The 18,408-nt window shown below is 28.8% G+C and overlaps 2 protein-coding genes across 2 annotated transcripts; both read right to left on the reverse strand.

Annotated features, from left to right (window-relative positions):
- Positions 1 to 245: 245 nt before the first annotated feature.
- On the reverse strand, positions 246 to 2,066 carry LOC113549377 (cell wall protein DAN4-like). Its single transcript, XM_026950649.1, has 2 exons — positions 1,995 to 2,066; positions 246 to 1,222 (listed from the first exon to the last, which is right to left on the reverse strand). The coding sequence occupies exons 1-2, from the start codon at positions 2,046 to 2,048 to the stop codon at positions 368 to 370; spliced, it is 909 nt and encodes a 302-aa protein (XP_026806450.1). The 5' UTR covers positions 2,049 to 2,066; the 3' UTR covers positions 246 to 367.
- An 800-nt stretch (positions 2,067 to 2,866) lies between these two features.
- LOC113549962 (keratinocyte proline-rich protein-like) lies at positions 2,867 to 9,349 on the reverse strand. The gene is made up of 3 exons (XM_026951505.1): positions 9,263 to 9,349; positions 3,926 to 4,111; positions 2,867 to 3,586 (listed from the first exon to the last, which is right to left on the reverse strand). Exons 2-3 carry the CDS (start codon positions 4,088 to 4,090, stop codon positions 2,867 to 2,869), a joined length of 885 nt encoding a protein of 294 aa, XP_026807306.1. The 5' UTR covers positions 4,091 to 4,111; positions 9,263 to 9,349.
- Positions 9,350 to 18,408: the final 9,059 nt, after the last annotated feature.

The raw sequence follows: 18,408 nt of genomic DNA on the forward strand, positions 1-18,408 counted from the left end.
ACACACACAAATAGAAAAATTGAAATTCTAGTTTTTTTAAATGATTATTGTTTTCTTTATAAAAATTTCTCATCGGCCATCAATATATGACTTTTAATTAGTTATAACTCACAATATTTTTTTATTAAATTATGGTATAAAAGTGAAATTAATTATTATTCATGCATATATATATATATATATATATAGTATGAAATTGATTTTCAATTAATATAAAATTATCCAAACTTTTAGGTATAGCTGAGAGTACTACAATTAATAAACGGTTTTTAGAACACTAACGAATAGACGATAAAAAAGGAAGTTAGACTAGAATAAATTGAGAAAATATTACGAAATTGTGTTTAAAAAACAGAATAATAAGTTATTATTGGGTTTCCGATAAAGCTTTGAGTTTTAAAAAAAGTTCTAGTAAAGCGGGACTTAGATTATTCTCAGGCATTGAATATGAAGCTGATTCTGGTACTAGAGTCAGTTCTGAACTGGGAATCGAATTAAATAAAGGTACTGAAGACAACACAGGAGAAGATACTTCAGTTGGAAATGAACTCGATGAATATAAATTAATAGCTAGCTGAGTGGGCTGATCAAGATTATGTGTTGACTCTGATAAATATAATGGAGTGGATATCACGGGAGTAAGAATTGTGCTGAATGGTTCCGATGTGCATAGAATGGGAGTTGAACTATGTACATTAATTGAAGAAGATGTTGTAGTATATAAATTCGTAGACTCTAATGAAGTAGGTGTAGATGATGAAACTAGAGTAGGATTTGAACTCGGCAGAGTTATTAGGTTATTTATATGTGAGATAGATGGTGTAATACTTGAACTTGGTAACTTTAATAATACAGATTTGGGAGACGTAGATTGAGTAAGAACTGTATCCAATAACGGTAACGGAGTCAGTGTAGAAGATAACGCTAATGTAGCAGCTGTACTTGTTAAACGCGATGTTGTGGATTCGGTTGGTTGTTCAGGAGTAGATGTAGAAATGGGCAAAAGTAATGATGTAGTCGTCGATTGTTGAGTGAGAATTGAATTTGACGAAGATTCTGATGCATAACCATAGGCAGTTGTAGAAATTGAATTCGATAAAGATGACGGAGAAAACATGCCTGAAAAATTCTCGATATTTTGCGATAAATCTGATGAATCAGAATTTATGGAGAGCAATCCATGAGATGGAGAAATTGAACTGACATGACTTGCATTACTGATCTAAACAAATTATCACACTTAATATTAATTATTTTTTATTATTAATTAAAAATAACTATAAGTTATTATAGTGCACTAATATTTGGAAATTTATTTACAAATTTCATAAATGATGGATCGCTAAATATAAAAATATGTTTAATGATTCATAGTTATTAAATAAAACAGCTACCTTGAGTTTTTAAAAATAAAAATAAAATCATAGTCTACTATAATTACGAGGTATATTTATATTATTATATTGTACAAATAAAAAAACGGATATATGAATACATTACATAAATAGGTATGGATATTTCTAAAAGTTGTGATTGAATTTTCGTTATTATTTATAAAAAAATAACTATATGACTGATAAAAAAAATAATACTTGATAAATAATTTCAGTAGTAGTATGATTTACCAGTTTTAATCAGAATCTCATTTTGACCAATTTTAATGAATTGATTAATTGATTATTATTTATTATACATATTTAAGTAACGAATGATTATAGTACTTTACAGTAGCAATAATGAAATTGTTACCCGTGTTCAAAGAAAATATGATAATTAATATTAGAAGTTTTTACAAAAAAATTAAACATATTATTATCTAATGATATTCTACAAATATTTTTTTTTCATATTATATGTCAAGTACATATATAATGGTAATTCAACATTTTTTTAACTCTGCACACAAAATAAAACTTATTTTTTTATGTAATTTAGTAGAGATTTATAAATCATTTATATTATGTAAATAAATTTATTTTAATAATATTTCTTACCTTATTTATCATTTGAAGCATAGCTAGAACCACCAAAATTCTAAAACTTGTCATATTGTGTTTTAGTTTTGTAGAAATTTTTAATTTAAACGAGTGATAAAAACATTTTTTTAAGGTTTATATACCAAAAATTGTTTGAGATTTGTTATTTATTAAGTCACGTTCTTAGTTATTACTTATCATGATATACAAATTAATTTTTATCAAATTTTTATTCATTCATGTACAAATAATGGATAAATAAATTGCAAGAACATACAATCAGATTTATATAATAATCGTATGATATTATTCCAACTTCCGAGGTATCACTTTACTGTAATGTTAAATTAAACTTCGTCATAAAATTAAGCGCGATTAAAATTTTTTACTATTTAGTGGTTACAATAATAAAAAAAAATATTTATATTTTATACTTAAAAAGATCTTTATAGTTGTACTGTTCGAATGAATATTTCAGTCGGAATATATTTTTTACTATTATGTGTATATATTATATTATATATACCATAATATAGTTTGCGAATAAGGTTCAAATGAAATAAAATGTTCTCAAAATAGTATGGTTCATAAAATATTTTACTGTTAAATATTAATTATAATCGATTATCTTTATATTCTACAGTAGTTATAAACGATAATAAATAGCGTGAACAAAAACAAAGAAAAACTGGCCTGCCTTAAAAAAAATTTGTGGTCAAATAAACATTAAAAAAAAAAAATCATAGATAATATTACAAAATCAATTTCTAGTAAACCAAAAACCTATGTTTACGTTTTATTACACAGCAAAATGTCTATAATATAACAGTATTATATTATATCATAATAAATTTCGTTATACTATTAAACGGTTTTTTTTTTCATTATTATTATTTATTATTATAAAATTCGTACGGTGACGGTGCAGAACCGCAGCCGCATGGCGATAATAGTGACAGCGCCGAGCCGGCATATCCTTGCAATCCGAGGCGGCACGCAGCCGAAGGTCGGTGCACGTTGAACGACAGCGGTTTTAGCATGACGGGTATCAATTTCGGCAGCAGCGGCCGTTGCGGAGGCGCGATGCACGGGGCCGAGGGCGACATGAACTCGGCCAAGTCGGACGGCGACAGACCGTTAACCGACGACGACGGCGCAGGCCCGCCGGACGCACAAGGCGACTGCTGCAGACGTGCACAGTAGGGACAAGGCGGTTGATCGGGAAACGACGAACACGTGCAAAGTCGTGCGGGTGCGGGCGCCGGAACTGCTGCAGCCGCAGGGCAGGGGCACGGGCTGGGGCTCGGAGCCGAGCACGGGAGGTCTGGGCAGGACGACGTGAACGCGGTCGGCCAAGGCGAGTACGAGACAGTCTGGTACGGGGCAGGTCCCGTTGCTGACGGGGGGCCGCTGCAAGACGATGGACGGCAAGTGGGTTGTTGTCTGCAAGGGGGGAGGCTGTAAGGATTCGGACGCGGACAGCAGCAATGCGGCTGCCACGATCCACTGCAGGTGCAGCCTTCGTCCGAACGATCGAGTGTTGCACACGATGGTTCTGCCGAGCGACATGTCGACGGGTTTTTGTACAAGACGCACGAGTTCGGCGTGGCCTGGACGGGATGAAAACAATAAATAAAAAAAAATAACAATCGTTACACGATAGACCAGTGTTCCCCAACCTTTAGTGGCGGCGACTTGTTAAAAAAAATGTCTAGTTATGCTGTCATACTGTTATAGGTTTTACTGGTTTTAGTATGATTTTTTAGTTTATTCTTACAATTTTAAAAATAATATCCCCTTGATCAGTCAAAAAAAAAATAAAATTCAAGACACGTGAGTTGGAAAACACTAGACGCAATAGATCGTACTTTGGTTTGCATATGACACGATGATGTACATTTATTTTTTTTTTAATAATTATAATGTCGTTTTAAAACGACGTCACTTACCTCGGCGGCTGAGAGAGTCACTGTTGCGGATAACACAGCAACAGCTATTATTAAAGCGTTCATTTTAAAATAGCCCTGAAGAAGACGGACAGCGACAGATGACGGACGATTGTATGTGGAAAGTTTGCGCGGTGTTTGGATTTTATACTGAAAACATTTGTACATTGTTGTCCATAATTTCACGTTCTAAAAAAAAAAGTTCGTTAAAAACTGATTGCACAAATTCTATCGACCGCGTATTTGTTACAAATATTATTATGTTTATTATTTGATAAAAATACGCGGAGTGATTTACCGCCAAATAAAAATAAAGTTCATTGATCTATTTCAGATAATAGAAGTTAATAAGTTTTGACCACATTTCAACTATGTTAATTTACTTCAAACAAAGACGCCTCATGTACGATGTACGTATAAATAAAAATTTCTCAATTTTCACTTTCAATGTGCACGAGTAGGTAGATATTTATTTATTATCATTAATGTTTACGACGATTATAAAAATACTTAAACTGATTTTATATTTTTTTTTTTAATTATAAAATGTCAATAACGTATAGGTATAGTGGTATAGAGGTAACGAGTTATTAGTTAATATTTGTATAACCCTTATCCAATCAAAAGACATGTTTTATTTTCTCCAACCTTAATAATAATAATATTTTAATATACGATAAATAATAAAGATTTTAACTATAGAACTTTATTGTTATTATTTTCTAAGCCAAATATTTCATTAGTTAGATAATTATATTTATATACATAGTTATGATAGTATATAATCTATTTATTTTAGATTCTAAAAGCGGAAATAGAAAAATTAATTTTACAATGTTGTTTTTGTTGTGGGATGCATTGTAGTTTTGATTGGAAACAACTAACAAGATCAACAAGTTACAGCAATTATACCTACATATAAATTAAAAACAGGTTTTAATTTAAAAAGGTTATTTTTTAAATATTCCATTATTTTTTTAGAAAATGGCAAGATATGGTGATACCTTAAGAAATGTTAGTAAATAATACTACATTTAATTATGATTACATATTTTCCATTGATTCATTCGGCAATGTTTTTACAAACATTTCAAATTTAAATACAAAAGCGCTCCAAGCCCCAAGGTATTGTCCAATTTATATTTTGAATTTCATATTATGCATTATACATTTATACACACATAAGTACATCGCGAGATTATACATTTTTTGAATTTATATACATAATATATATTAAAAATAAAATGATAATATAGAACAATTATAATTTTTATAACCTTTAGATATGCATAATAATAGTATAAATAATATGTAAAACATAAACAAAATAACTGATTTTGCAGGATTACTCTGCTTTATATTGTACAACCACACTAATAATAACTACAATAGTCACTGGGAGTCTGAAAGGGGATGAATACATTGGTCTCTGCTTTCAAATAAACGATTGGTCTCCAGGGTTCGTTCAAGCTGTGTTCAGACATGAGTTTGTCGCATAAAAAAATAACTATTTTTTACGTAGTAAATATGACATACCACTTTCATGACTCTTTAGGGATTTTATAAGCGACTTCCGTTCAAAGTCATACTTAACAGAAAATCTTGACTAAAACATTAGATAAATGTCATAAAACATAATTGAATATTCTTAGATATTAGTTATTTCTTATCGATCTGAATTGATAATCTAAAAATAATTTATAAATATTTTATTTTTTCATTTTGAAAGTTATATATCTAATAGTTAATGGACATAGTATTTTTATTTTTATTTTTACTTATTGGTTGTTTTGTGTTTAAGTTTTAATTATTTTGAAAACTTTCGTAAAGAAGAATAATATTCAGTTTAAAATCATATAAAAAAAAAAACAAATATAGTGAATTATACAATAACAAAAAATGACGCAACTGGTATCGATACTTATAATAATATTATACGTTCATTAAGATTACGATTTAAAATAATAAATATTTTGAGATTATGTGCGTTGTAACTTTTGATTGATATTCAATACACAACATGTTTACATTATGTCAATGTCACGATAGTACGGTGTATTTTATTATGAATAGTGTACATTTTTAGATTTTTTTTAAATTATTGTATATTTAACTAGTAAAAAAAAACCAGCATACCTATGTCATTGTTTAGATCAGTCGCAACGATAACAAACGTTTAGTGGCACGTTTATTATTGCGGTATGCCTGCTCCATAAAGGTACATTATACACGTACATAATATAGGTGCTGTATAATAATAATATCTTTCGCACAATAATATTAGAATGTAATACATTGGTTGTCATTTCGACTGGTACACGAATACACGTATACCTACACTGATGGTGCGGTAGTATAAAATTATAATTTATAAATTCTGCACAATTAAGAACCAATAATTCATTGTTGAAAACTAACAACCGTTTAAATGGTTATATTACATTAAAATTCGCATAAATTGTCATGTGTACGAAAATCGACCTTTAGTCGAGGTAAAATAAAAATGAAACACTGTCATTTTTATAGAAAAAATTTATACTTTTTAAACAAACTAGGAATGCTCACTTGGCAAGCGTACTAAAATTTAGATTCCTAAATATATTTGAAATAATACAACCCAATAAACTACAATAAACTATAACTCCAAAAGAATTTGGTAGCCATTATATTTTAGTACTTATTGGTTACTATGAATTTTCTTTTAATGGAACCGTTATAAGATTATTTATTATTTCATCGTAGATAGTATTCAAATACTTAAAACTTAATATCAATAATAGTAACCATGTGCTGGTGACTAACTGACGAGCGGACACAACGGGGATATATGGTGTTCTAAACGTATGTTGAAATAGAAACCTACAACCGGAACACGGAAAAAAAAAGTCAAAACCCTTGTTGGACACGAAACCGATAACTTGAAAATGTCATACGCGTTTCGGCTCCCCAATTATGTATAGGGACTCGTGTACCAGCGGACACCAATGTGATATATTGTGTTATGCTATGTTATATTGTATTAATATATTATATTAAAAATTGTAGGGACGTCGGCGGACGCGTAACCGATACTGCGCGAGTGCCGGACACGTGCGGCGTGCGTCAAATAACCGGCAATTTGTCCATCGATCGCTGCCGCCACACCCGTCGTCACGGTAATATACCAATGCTGAAGTCGTCGCACGAGAAAGAGTTCAACGCGGACACGTGATTTAATACTGATATCATAGTATGTATGTGTAAATAATTATATTTGATTTACAAGCGATATGGTGTATGATTATATGGTGTATGATTGATGGCTATTCCGCCAAATATCATTAAATTAATTTCGTCAGAAAAAAATGTAAAGCTATAGTAACACACGCATTATCTAAATGCATTTAGTTGAATTCTTACTCGAACATTCAATAGATTCAATACGGTTGTATAATATTCAATAATATAAGTCGTGTATAGACAATAAACATTAGGTATGCGTGATATAAAATACGTTTAAAAACTACTGCAGTAAGCACGATTATCGTTAAAATATATTAATATAATGACACGCTTTATAAATATTTAATAAGCGTTCTGCTTCACTACTTATTTTTCACTTTTCAGTATAATCATATTCCATTAAGTATTTTAGTATTTATGTAAAATATATTGTTTTTCTTAAAGATTTTATCATTATTACATTTTTAATTATGTATATTAAGTATATACACATTGTAACATCGACAAAGCTATACGTAAATACAATTTTATAATTTAAACCATTTTTATTTTATATTTGTATAACTATATATATATTCTTCAAACAATATTTTTCAATAATAATTCTATATTGTTAATAAATAATAAATATAATATAATTTTGCAAAACTGTATTAGGTTCTGTGTAGTTTTCTATTTTAATAACACATAAAGTACCTTTATCTGACCATAGTTTCTGATACAGTGAAAATATGAAAAATAATATCTTTTTGTTCTCAATCAGAGAATTTCAGTTTATTTTAGAATCAAAATATTTTACACTCCTATGTCATAAATCGTAACCCTGTAATAACTACTGGATAATACATGGATAATAGTTATAGTTGATATTATTATCGCACATATCACATTAGTATACATACAACATACTTATTATGATAATATTAATACCGTAGAAATTAGTCGTGTCAAATTGGTGTGATATGAATATTTTTACTGAAAACATTTTTAAAATTTTTAAAGATCGTGGTGTCAAATATCGATATAATATCACGATACAGCTTTAAAACGTTAAAAATAAAAAATTTAGTTTTCCTTATTTTTGTAACTGGAAAAATAAGATTGATTACTCATAGAAAAAAATACATTTCGTATATTATTGTTTTAATTCGAGTTTACTGTTACGTGCTCTTCTGGATATTGCATTTCTATTCAGTGATTAAAATTATTTATCTTTTATCACTGTACATGCGTATGTAATATACAATGGTCACAGTTTAACTTTAGATGATTTGTATGACAACGATAATTTTTTTTATTTTTATAATTTTAATTGATTTATAATAATATAACATATAACAATGTTGTAATAAATACTTTTGATAATCCATAAAAAAAAAAATAATTTATTCATAATTTGAATAAGTAAGTATAGATGATTGATAATTTAACAAAATATTGTTTTAATGTATACTGTTAAAATAATCTACTTAATATTTAGTTAACATTTATTATACATACATCTGGCTAAAGGTTTTCACCCATATGTTTATACCTAAGTTATAAATTACCTTGTGGCTTATACGTAATCTGTTAGGTAGTCATGAAGTAAACTAAATATACTTTTAAATGGAGACAGAATAAAAATAAAAATATTATTGAAACGGCTGATAGATGCAGATCAATTTTTAATCATCAATCAGATTACATTATTATTATCGTTTATCACTTACCGACTTGAGGAAACAAAGTATTAAATAATTAACTGATGAACTACCTATTATCTAAATGCAATATGTAACAAAGGTCAGTTTTTACACACACGGTTTCGTGGTTTTATAATCCGTTGATACAATATTTTACCTCCAGAAACATATATCTACAATCTACTATTGTGATATTTACACACAAAGATATTTAGCAATCACATTCGCAGCAGCAGGCAATTGTTGAATGGAAAACGTTAAACGAATCATAGTCTTATTACTCAATACAAAGAGGAAAAGTCTAAATGAAAAATACAAAATAATCGATATTATTAGTAGGTACATCTGTGATATTTTAAACAAGTAGTATATTATAATACTATTATAGGCAGGTTATGTCAAATAAATAATGTTTATTGTATATATATTTTACCTTGACGGTTTAATTTTCGTTCTTTCGTCGACGACGTTGCGGAGCGCGTCTTTTCAACGGGATCGCGAATAAACAGCTATGCGTGGGATGTATATATAGTATTATACTATAGCTATTATAAAGGTTTGCGTATCGCCCACAATGTTCGACGAGGTAATTAACAATTACCGCACCGCGGCGTTGCGGCGGGGTTGATGACGACAAGGTCGGGTGCACCGGAGACCGTATATGTGGCTATATAAATTACAATATTATTATCAACATCGAGCCCGTGGGAGAAAAACATCGTTTAGAGAGGTTTTAATTAAAACCCGTTCGAGCAGCAACTGGCGATTATGATCGTAATCCGTTTGTTGTTGTTATATATAATATTAATATATTATCGAAAACACACCGGCGCGACGTTCGTTACGATTATATTAATATTATTATTATTATTATTATTGTTATTAAAGGCTCAGGTAGTCAAAAGCACGCTTTTAAAATATCGTTTTTGCGATAAAATTGACGTGTCTCGAAAAGTGGCGGTGGCGGTAGACACTAGTCCAAAAAAGTTTCACCGGCTTAACCGACCGGAACGATACGACTGCGCAGTGCACTTCCAAACATTTTTAATTTACACGGGACATTTTGAACTTTTTTTTTTTGCTGTTTTCGTTTTGTTACGGTTTGGTATTTCATGGAGATATTTTGTAATTTTCACTTTTGTATACGATGAAACACATTTCCCCTACAAATCCAGTGCTGAAATCATACCCCAACTCGAATCTCGTGATCTGATGGTGATGATGATCAGTCGGTCGGGTAATTATTATATTGTTATGTACTTGGCGAGTTAAAAAATAATAGTCGTAAAAGAAGGCAATTGGTATAAAAGTATGATTTTTATTATTATTTACTAAAGTTAAAAAGTAAGTTTTCCGCGAGTGCGTATTATGATAATGTTTTTCATAAGCACCAATGTTATTTTTTTACTAACTAAAAAAATATATACTGACCTACTTGAGCTTTAATTATTGGAAATATTTCTTTGATGAATGGTTAAGAAAATCAAATAGAAATAACACTATTTTTTATACAGATAATAGATAGTAATAAAGGTAATATACAACATCAATTTTATATACAAATATAAATAATAAATAATATTATTATGAATATATAAATACATAAATAAATTATTAAACTAGTGTGTTAGCCTATTTATACATGGATTATGAAAATATTAATTGTAGTTTTTAAAACGCATAAAATCAACGTAGGTTACGCAAATCAATAAAACATAAAAACATATGTTGAAAAATTGTAGTAAATTAAATAAGTTGAAAGTAACATAGAAACATTTGGAATATATGTACATGAATGAATGCTTCCCAGTTCTCACCACCTATGAGAATTTCTTCGATTTAATAGATATCAATATTATAGGTATTATATTATGTGAAATATATCAATAAATTGAGCTTTGAATTAAAAACTAAAAAAATATAGTGCAAATCTGATTTTTATATTTTATCATCATTAAATATAATAAATACATATCAATACCCCACTGTAGAAACCATGCTAACTTCGTATATAGTTAGATGCTATAAACTATATTACAAACTTAAATTATATTCATAAATAATTAACAAGAACGAATTAACGATAATTTATCATATCCACTAATCACAATAATATCAAAGTAAATCATATAATATTATCTATTGTTTAAAACTCAACTAATACTTATTGTTAACTCGTGCTCTCCAGTGTTCGTGTAATTAGTAAATATGTAATAAACGAATAAAAACTGCTTTTTATGCAATTACGTGAATACCGCATTTACGCATGTAAAAATAATACACTCTTGTTTTAACTGTTTAGAGTATTATTATTATTATACTGACGACCATATTATAATATTATACGCACGCGCCTTTTGTTTGTGCTGTTAAACGGTTAATCCTTTCCGCATGCTCGTCACCGAACGGTGGGCCGTTTTTCCCCCGGTCGTCTCGCGCGCATCGTTTCAAATGCGGTGCAAAGGCCATCAATATTAATAACTATACGAACAACAAAAACAACTACAACAATGACAACACTACCGTGTTCCCATATCGTCGAAGTCGTCGTCGCCGTTGTCGCACCGGTCGTGGCTGTTCGACCCGAGACGGATTTCGGACGACCGCTCGCGCCGGGGCCGTAACTAATCACCCCCGACCCGACGTCGGCGACCGTGTGTGGGAAAGTAAAACTTCTGGCCGCATTCGTCACGTTTGTTCGTGCGCACACGTCATTTTTCCACTGCCTCTACGGTCCCCGGCGTGAGAGTTTCCCCGTCAGCATCACGCATTTTACAAACTATATATTATCATAATGATATTATGTGTTGTATAGATACGCATAGTGCACTGTCGTATTGCATTTTACAACCACGAATAGTCAGTGTGAGTTAGATGTCTTTGGTGCCTCTAATAATAGTAGGTAGCTTTTTAATTTCAAAAGGTTTACCAAAATATCGGCTTTCGCGTGTTATGATTTGCTGAAAGTACCTATACAGGTATAATACGTAAGCATATATGAATATAAATATATATGTAAAAACGATTACGCGATAACGTCCAAGCCCAGCAGAATTGACGAATGTCTATAAGTACACATAGTGTATTATATTCATACGATACGATTAACTGTAGTAGAAGTTTTGGAAATGTTTTTGGTAATGTAAGTGAAAGAAAAAACAACAACAATCATTAATCGAAAACGTTTTCCGCGAATTGGTAAAAAAAAAAATACCACACAAAAAAATAAAATATTTATGATCAGGTGATGTATTCAAATCATAACTATTGTTTACTCACATACATTATTGTGTATGTCTGTATAGACCCCTCCACGATGGAAAATTATTATAAACAAAATAATATAGGATGCGTATAAAGTGCTTGAATTACAAATTAAATTCACCAGTCAATACAACGGTGGTTCGTGGGGAGCGGTCTATACAGAAATAATTTTTTGGCTTGCGTTTACAATAATTTAAACAAATGTGTTTGTACATACCTATATAAAAAATAATAATAAAACAACGGAACAGACTAAACTAGATTCATTATATTGACGAGTTGAATATTTTGTTCTTTAAATAATATGTATATATACATAGTTGGTTATACGGATGTAAATAAACAACGTATTTCATAAACAGTTCAAATTATTTACATTATTTACCATTTCTTTGCGATGCACAAATTTTTTCACAATTATTTTTGTTTCTATAACGAACATATACCAATATAGGTAACATTAATCACGACAAAAATAAATGTTCAACACCATATTATTTCTACGTAATGTTGTATTAAATTTTATTGTAGTACAATTAGCAAATAATAAATATCTCGTATATTATATCAGTAATTCTAATTAAGGATTTTATTTATTTGTGAATGTTAAAGTTTAATCACAGACAGGACACAAATACCTAGGTAAATACTTACGAGAAATGATATGAATATATTACTGTTTTTATCCTTTTAATCATATCTATAACTTTATACCTAATGGAATTTTCGTATAACTACTTTATAATTTTAATAGAAATTATTATATGAAATAAAATAAAATCATGTTGATCACAATATATATAACTTATCATTATTTCGATTATTAATCATCTCTGTTATTTGTTGGTGAATAACTTTTATTTGAAAATATAATACAACATTAATATTGTGTTTTTAACTAACTATTATAAATGTAAATAAGGTCACAGCGATATATTATGCTACATAGTCATAGCCATTAAAATAAATATGTATATAATAATGTTACATGCAACTTTAATAAACAATAAAAATAATAAATAATAATAGTCGATGTATCGATATCCGGAACTAATTACTATTAAGTTTTTGTCACATCAAATCTACATTATATCGTTTTAAACTTTTAAGTCATAAACACATTATAAAAATATGAGATCTACAGTATAATATTGGTTTTTTCTTGTATTTTAATTGTACCTAACCTAAAGTTAATTTTGCGTTTACCCATTTTATTTATTTTTACATAATTTATTAAGTATATTATATAATTTCTCAGTGAACTTAGGTACGTGGAAAAGTTTTAAGATTTATTAAAAAATTACGCAAGGGGCCTTATATATGTAAATATAATAACGGTCGCATTCAAAATCGGTATCGCACAACCTCTCACCTCTGCAGTAATTTGTCATTACTACTAAAAGGAATCGAAATTGAAACCGAAGAGGGTGTGTGCAGTAGGGCTTTTTGGCGTGGGCCATGATCGTAAAAGCCGTGGTAAAATTTACCCTATCAAAAGACATCGTGTGCCTTTTCCAAGACAGTCTTTTAGGTCCCTATGTAAATTTCCTCATCTGACGAGATAAACTCTAAGGAACAAGTCTCTTACACGGTCGTATAAACAGCGTTATCTCTTCGCCAATTAAAACCAACGAATATCACTTATGCAAATGTATCGTATCTCTCTCACTCTCTTGTTTCTCGCTCACTCACTCACCACTCCATCGTTGTTACCTCTTCCGTGTGCCGTTTTTGAGCTCAAATTATAAATCCATAGTGATACGGGAAAATGTCGTAAATTAACATCACAAGAACGGAATCATTTTTTGATAATCGGATTCACGAACAATTTATGGCTTTTGTTTAAGAAATTAACTTTGCTGCTAAAATATCAGGTAAATGTTGAGTGTCAAGATATTTTGCTAAAATTATACGTATTTTTAATTGTCATCTTTCATTATTTAAAAATACATTACAATTTACAATTAAATTACTAGAGACTTTTGAATAAAATTATGACTTATGATAATGTTTATATAAAATTGTTTATACTTATTATATGTAGGTATTATAATGTATGTTTAATATCATTAATTCAAAATAAGATAATATACATTTCAAACATAATGGATCATATAATATGGTAAACTTGGTACTTTGAAATGTCGAATGTATTTAAACAATTATCGTTTGATTAAAATAATAGATACTTTAATATTATTCAAATAATATTTGAAGGTATGTTATGCAATGTTTATGTACCTAAACTGAATTGATAAATACGTAAACATTTTTTAATTAAAATATGTATACACCCACACTATCCTTAAAAATAAATAATTTACTTAGAATCGTTTTTTTTTCGAATAGAATAATCTATCATCGATTTCAATTATTTAAAATATAACACATCATTATTTTTATTGTAACTTAATGACGACTAAATTGAAGTATATCTATACTTTACTGCAGCATTGTGAGGTTTCCGATTTTATTTAGTATTATTATTTATTTATCAACCAACAAAAAATTAAAATACTGTATCTTACGTTATAGGAGAGCAAGGTCGATAAGATTTACTGTTTATAAACTGAATGATTTACTTTAATGCTTCTTCTAAATAAGTTGAACGAAGAAACTTTACTTTAGATGTACATAAAAATAAAAAATTGTCGATTTAGTCTGAGAATTTCAAAGTCATAAAAAAGTTAAGACTTCTAACGAAAATAAATTCATAAAATATTATTTTTCTTATTTAAAGATAAGCTCAACCGGATAATATTAACACAAAGAATTTGAGATGAATACATAAAACGCCTTTTAAATCCTATGCGTCACGTGCAGGAACAATTTTCTGTTTAACGGATTTTTATTGGTCTCTTTTTAAGATTAAACGGTGCTCACAAGAACTGCATTTTAATTATCATTTAAAAACTATTTTAATAAAAGCCATTTTCATTTTACAATTTATAAGCTGAAAGTTTATCAAAGTTAAATAAAACTATAGTTCAACGAATAATTATGTTTTACTCAAGTGAATTATTTGAAAGTATATAAATAAATTGAATAAATACTTTGTAATTAAAAATACACCAAAAAATGAATATAAAATGAAAATCCCAATTCAATTTATTACATTTCAGATTACAGATAAGTTTCTAATAATTCATTAAGAATATTTTAAGAAATTGTAGGCACCAACTTGTATTAAGTATAGCTTCGATAATATAAACTATTTAGTGATCTTTTATATTAAACTATCCTTTAATTCATAACTGGAAGAATCAATCACATTTTTTGTTTTTAAATTTTCTTAGATGGTGCCTAAATAATGTGCCTATAATATAAAAAATGATGTATTATATTAGATCTTCTTAATTTACGCAAACAACTAGTTATGCTATACTTATAATGTATACACAATAATATAATAAATAAACTAATTGACAGCCGATTCATATTAAATATGTTTAAATTTTATATTACTTAGTACATGAGCTATAAATAAAATGTTGACTTTTAACTCAAATGAAGAAAATATAATGAGACCAAATATCATTTAAAATTATATTTTTAAATTTATTATTCATACTTTTGTAATACTGATTATTCACCAGACAATTTAACTCTATACCAATTTAGTATTTAAGCCAATAAAAATATTTATCTCATTTTACTTAACGATAAAAAGTTTCCTTTCAAAGAAGTCGCTGAAAACAGTTATGTTTAGTAGTGGCTACTAGCAATCGAGATTTCCTGCACCATTGAAGAAAAAAATGCTTTCTTTAATTATAGAACTATAGCAGAGAAAAAGCACTATTTTATAAAATAAATATTAATATCATATATAGATTTAATAATTCTTCGTAGTTTTTTTGTATTTTGCGTGTGGATCTACTGTTTCCGCAACAATAAAAGACCCCGGGTAGTTAATAGTTTTATGAATGTATTCATGTCTATTTAGTATTGAATATGCGTTAGTTAGTGTTAGTGACCCAAGTTGGATTTATTTCATGTTGAACCATTCAAAGAAGAGTTTATTATCAATCACGCTATATTTACTAATAAAAAAAATCATTTTTCTAACTAAAATAGAATCGGGTACATATATTTTTCATAACTTTTATAATTTTACAATAAAAATTGTAATGTTTTTATTTTTTAAATTTTAGTATTTAGTGATGCATATTATATTTTTAAATATATATATTTAATCATAAAAATTGTAGGTATATAGCGATAATAATGTATTTCTAATTTGCATTCTAGATTGTATTAGCGTTATAGTTTAATAAATGTATTATATATTTATACGTTTACCCAATTTTAAATTTGTTTAATTAATTAAAAATATTAAAATGTATATACTCTTATAAACGGATAGGAAAACTATTTGACGGAGGGACTAGTTGTGTTATAATTATATAAACATGTATTTTAAACTACATTTTTGGATTTATTATTTAAAAAATAAATTATTCAGAATAATACGTTAGTACACTTGTATTGTTTAAAGTTTAAATGTACCTATATTATTTGAAATTGAATTCCATGTAAGTACAAATATATAGTATCAATTCTAATATTTTTACTTAATTTGTCTAGATAATAATATTATAGTGTATATTTTTCAAACTTTGCTTAAAGTGAAGTAATGTGGTGAATCTACATGCAATACTATTAATATTTCTAATATTACTAATAACTATTGTAATCAATATTTAGAGTTTATTCTATTATTATTATAAAAAGACTAAACAATAACAGATTGAAAAGGTTATTTTTAATAACCACCGACAATTTTTTTCAGTTGGTGTTTTTAATACAATTGTGGATATTAATAGATGACAGGTAATTATAATATTATGTTATTTGTTTAGAGACTATATATTGACTAATAATGAATAGTAAGTTAGGCTTTTCGTGAATAACTCCGTTGCACTGCGATTAGAAGGAATTTAGAGTACTATGTATTTACGACGATATTGCGCTAAAGTGGGATAGAAAGTTATAAATAATAATACCTCATAACAGTCATAATAATATAAACGACGAGCAGTTGCTTGTGGGATGTTTTACATCCGTACGTCTCATCAGACGTCTGACACGCCTACTCTGCAACTATATTGTAACATATAGGTGTTATCCCGATCCCTGAGGTGGTTTCCAAGGTCCCTGGCCAGAATCTCATCAACCTTGCGGCCAATCCGGCATATTATGCAAATTCGCGGCTATATTATATTTTGCCGTTTATATATAAAATATATGTATATATAAATATGAGATTTCATGATACGTTTTTAAACGGTTCTTCGTCCCGCACAGCTTCACTCCGACCCACGATGGCAGTGTAGCTATCCCTCCGCACGACACGGCCTCCGGGCCAACTTCCTTATTGTTATGTATAGGATTTGACGACACCATATAGATGCAGGAAGATTGTCCTTATATTATTAGATTCCAGCAGTTATTATTATATTGTTTTGCGCGCCATAAACATCATTATACAGCTAGCAGCTATGTATATATATATGTGTGTGTAATATACACGCCCCACTCGAATTGGTGCAGTCGGTGGCTACAGTTACAGCAGCGGGAGCCCCGAGGGTTGTGAGAAAAAAATCGTTCTTCGGTGACAGAAAAGACAATTACCTGCAGCAGTGCCTATATATATATACACATTGGCAAAAGTGCAGAAAATCCGCCTGGCCATTCAACCACAGTAATCATCATCGTATATATGTGATTACTGAATGATGAACAGCGTAAAATTATTTAGCATTTATATAATATATATAGTCAATAAAATTCGTATATACGTGTTATACAAATACAATTGAATTTTCATTGTAATATAATCCAAACAATATTATTGTTACTTTGTTAAAGATGTTATAGTCTTCGTGGCTTTTTTTTTTTACAATCGAGTTGGAAACTAGATATTAAAATTAAAATATTTGGAATCATTCCGAAACTGCAATGGAATAATACAATACATCATTAATTTTTTGCTTCTATCAAATAGTTCAGGTCTAGTTTTTAATACGCCTAAAAGTACAGAACACATCTATGAAACGCGTTAAGTAGAGTACTTAGATACACTAAATTTATCCAAGAAGCATATATAATATGAACATATTAATTAGTGTTTGGAGAATATAAACGAAAATAATATCAAAATCATAAAACTATAGTCTTTTGTAAAAGACAAGTAAAGTATACTTTATTTTCATCGATAGGAATTCCACAATTATTGCTCTAAGAGTATAATAATTGAGTCACCGTGTGTATCATGTATGCAGAAATTAACGAATTGCATATAAATGTTAAAATAAA

Source organism: Rhopalosiphum maidis, chromosome 1 (assembly GCF_003676215.2).
Source record: "Rhopalosiphum maidis isolate BTI-1 chromosome 1, ASM367621v3, whole genome shotgun sequence".
In the NCBI taxonomy this organism is placed as follows: Eukaryota; Metazoa; Arthropoda; class Insecta; order Hemiptera; family Aphididae; genus Rhopalosiphum; species Rhopalosiphum maidis.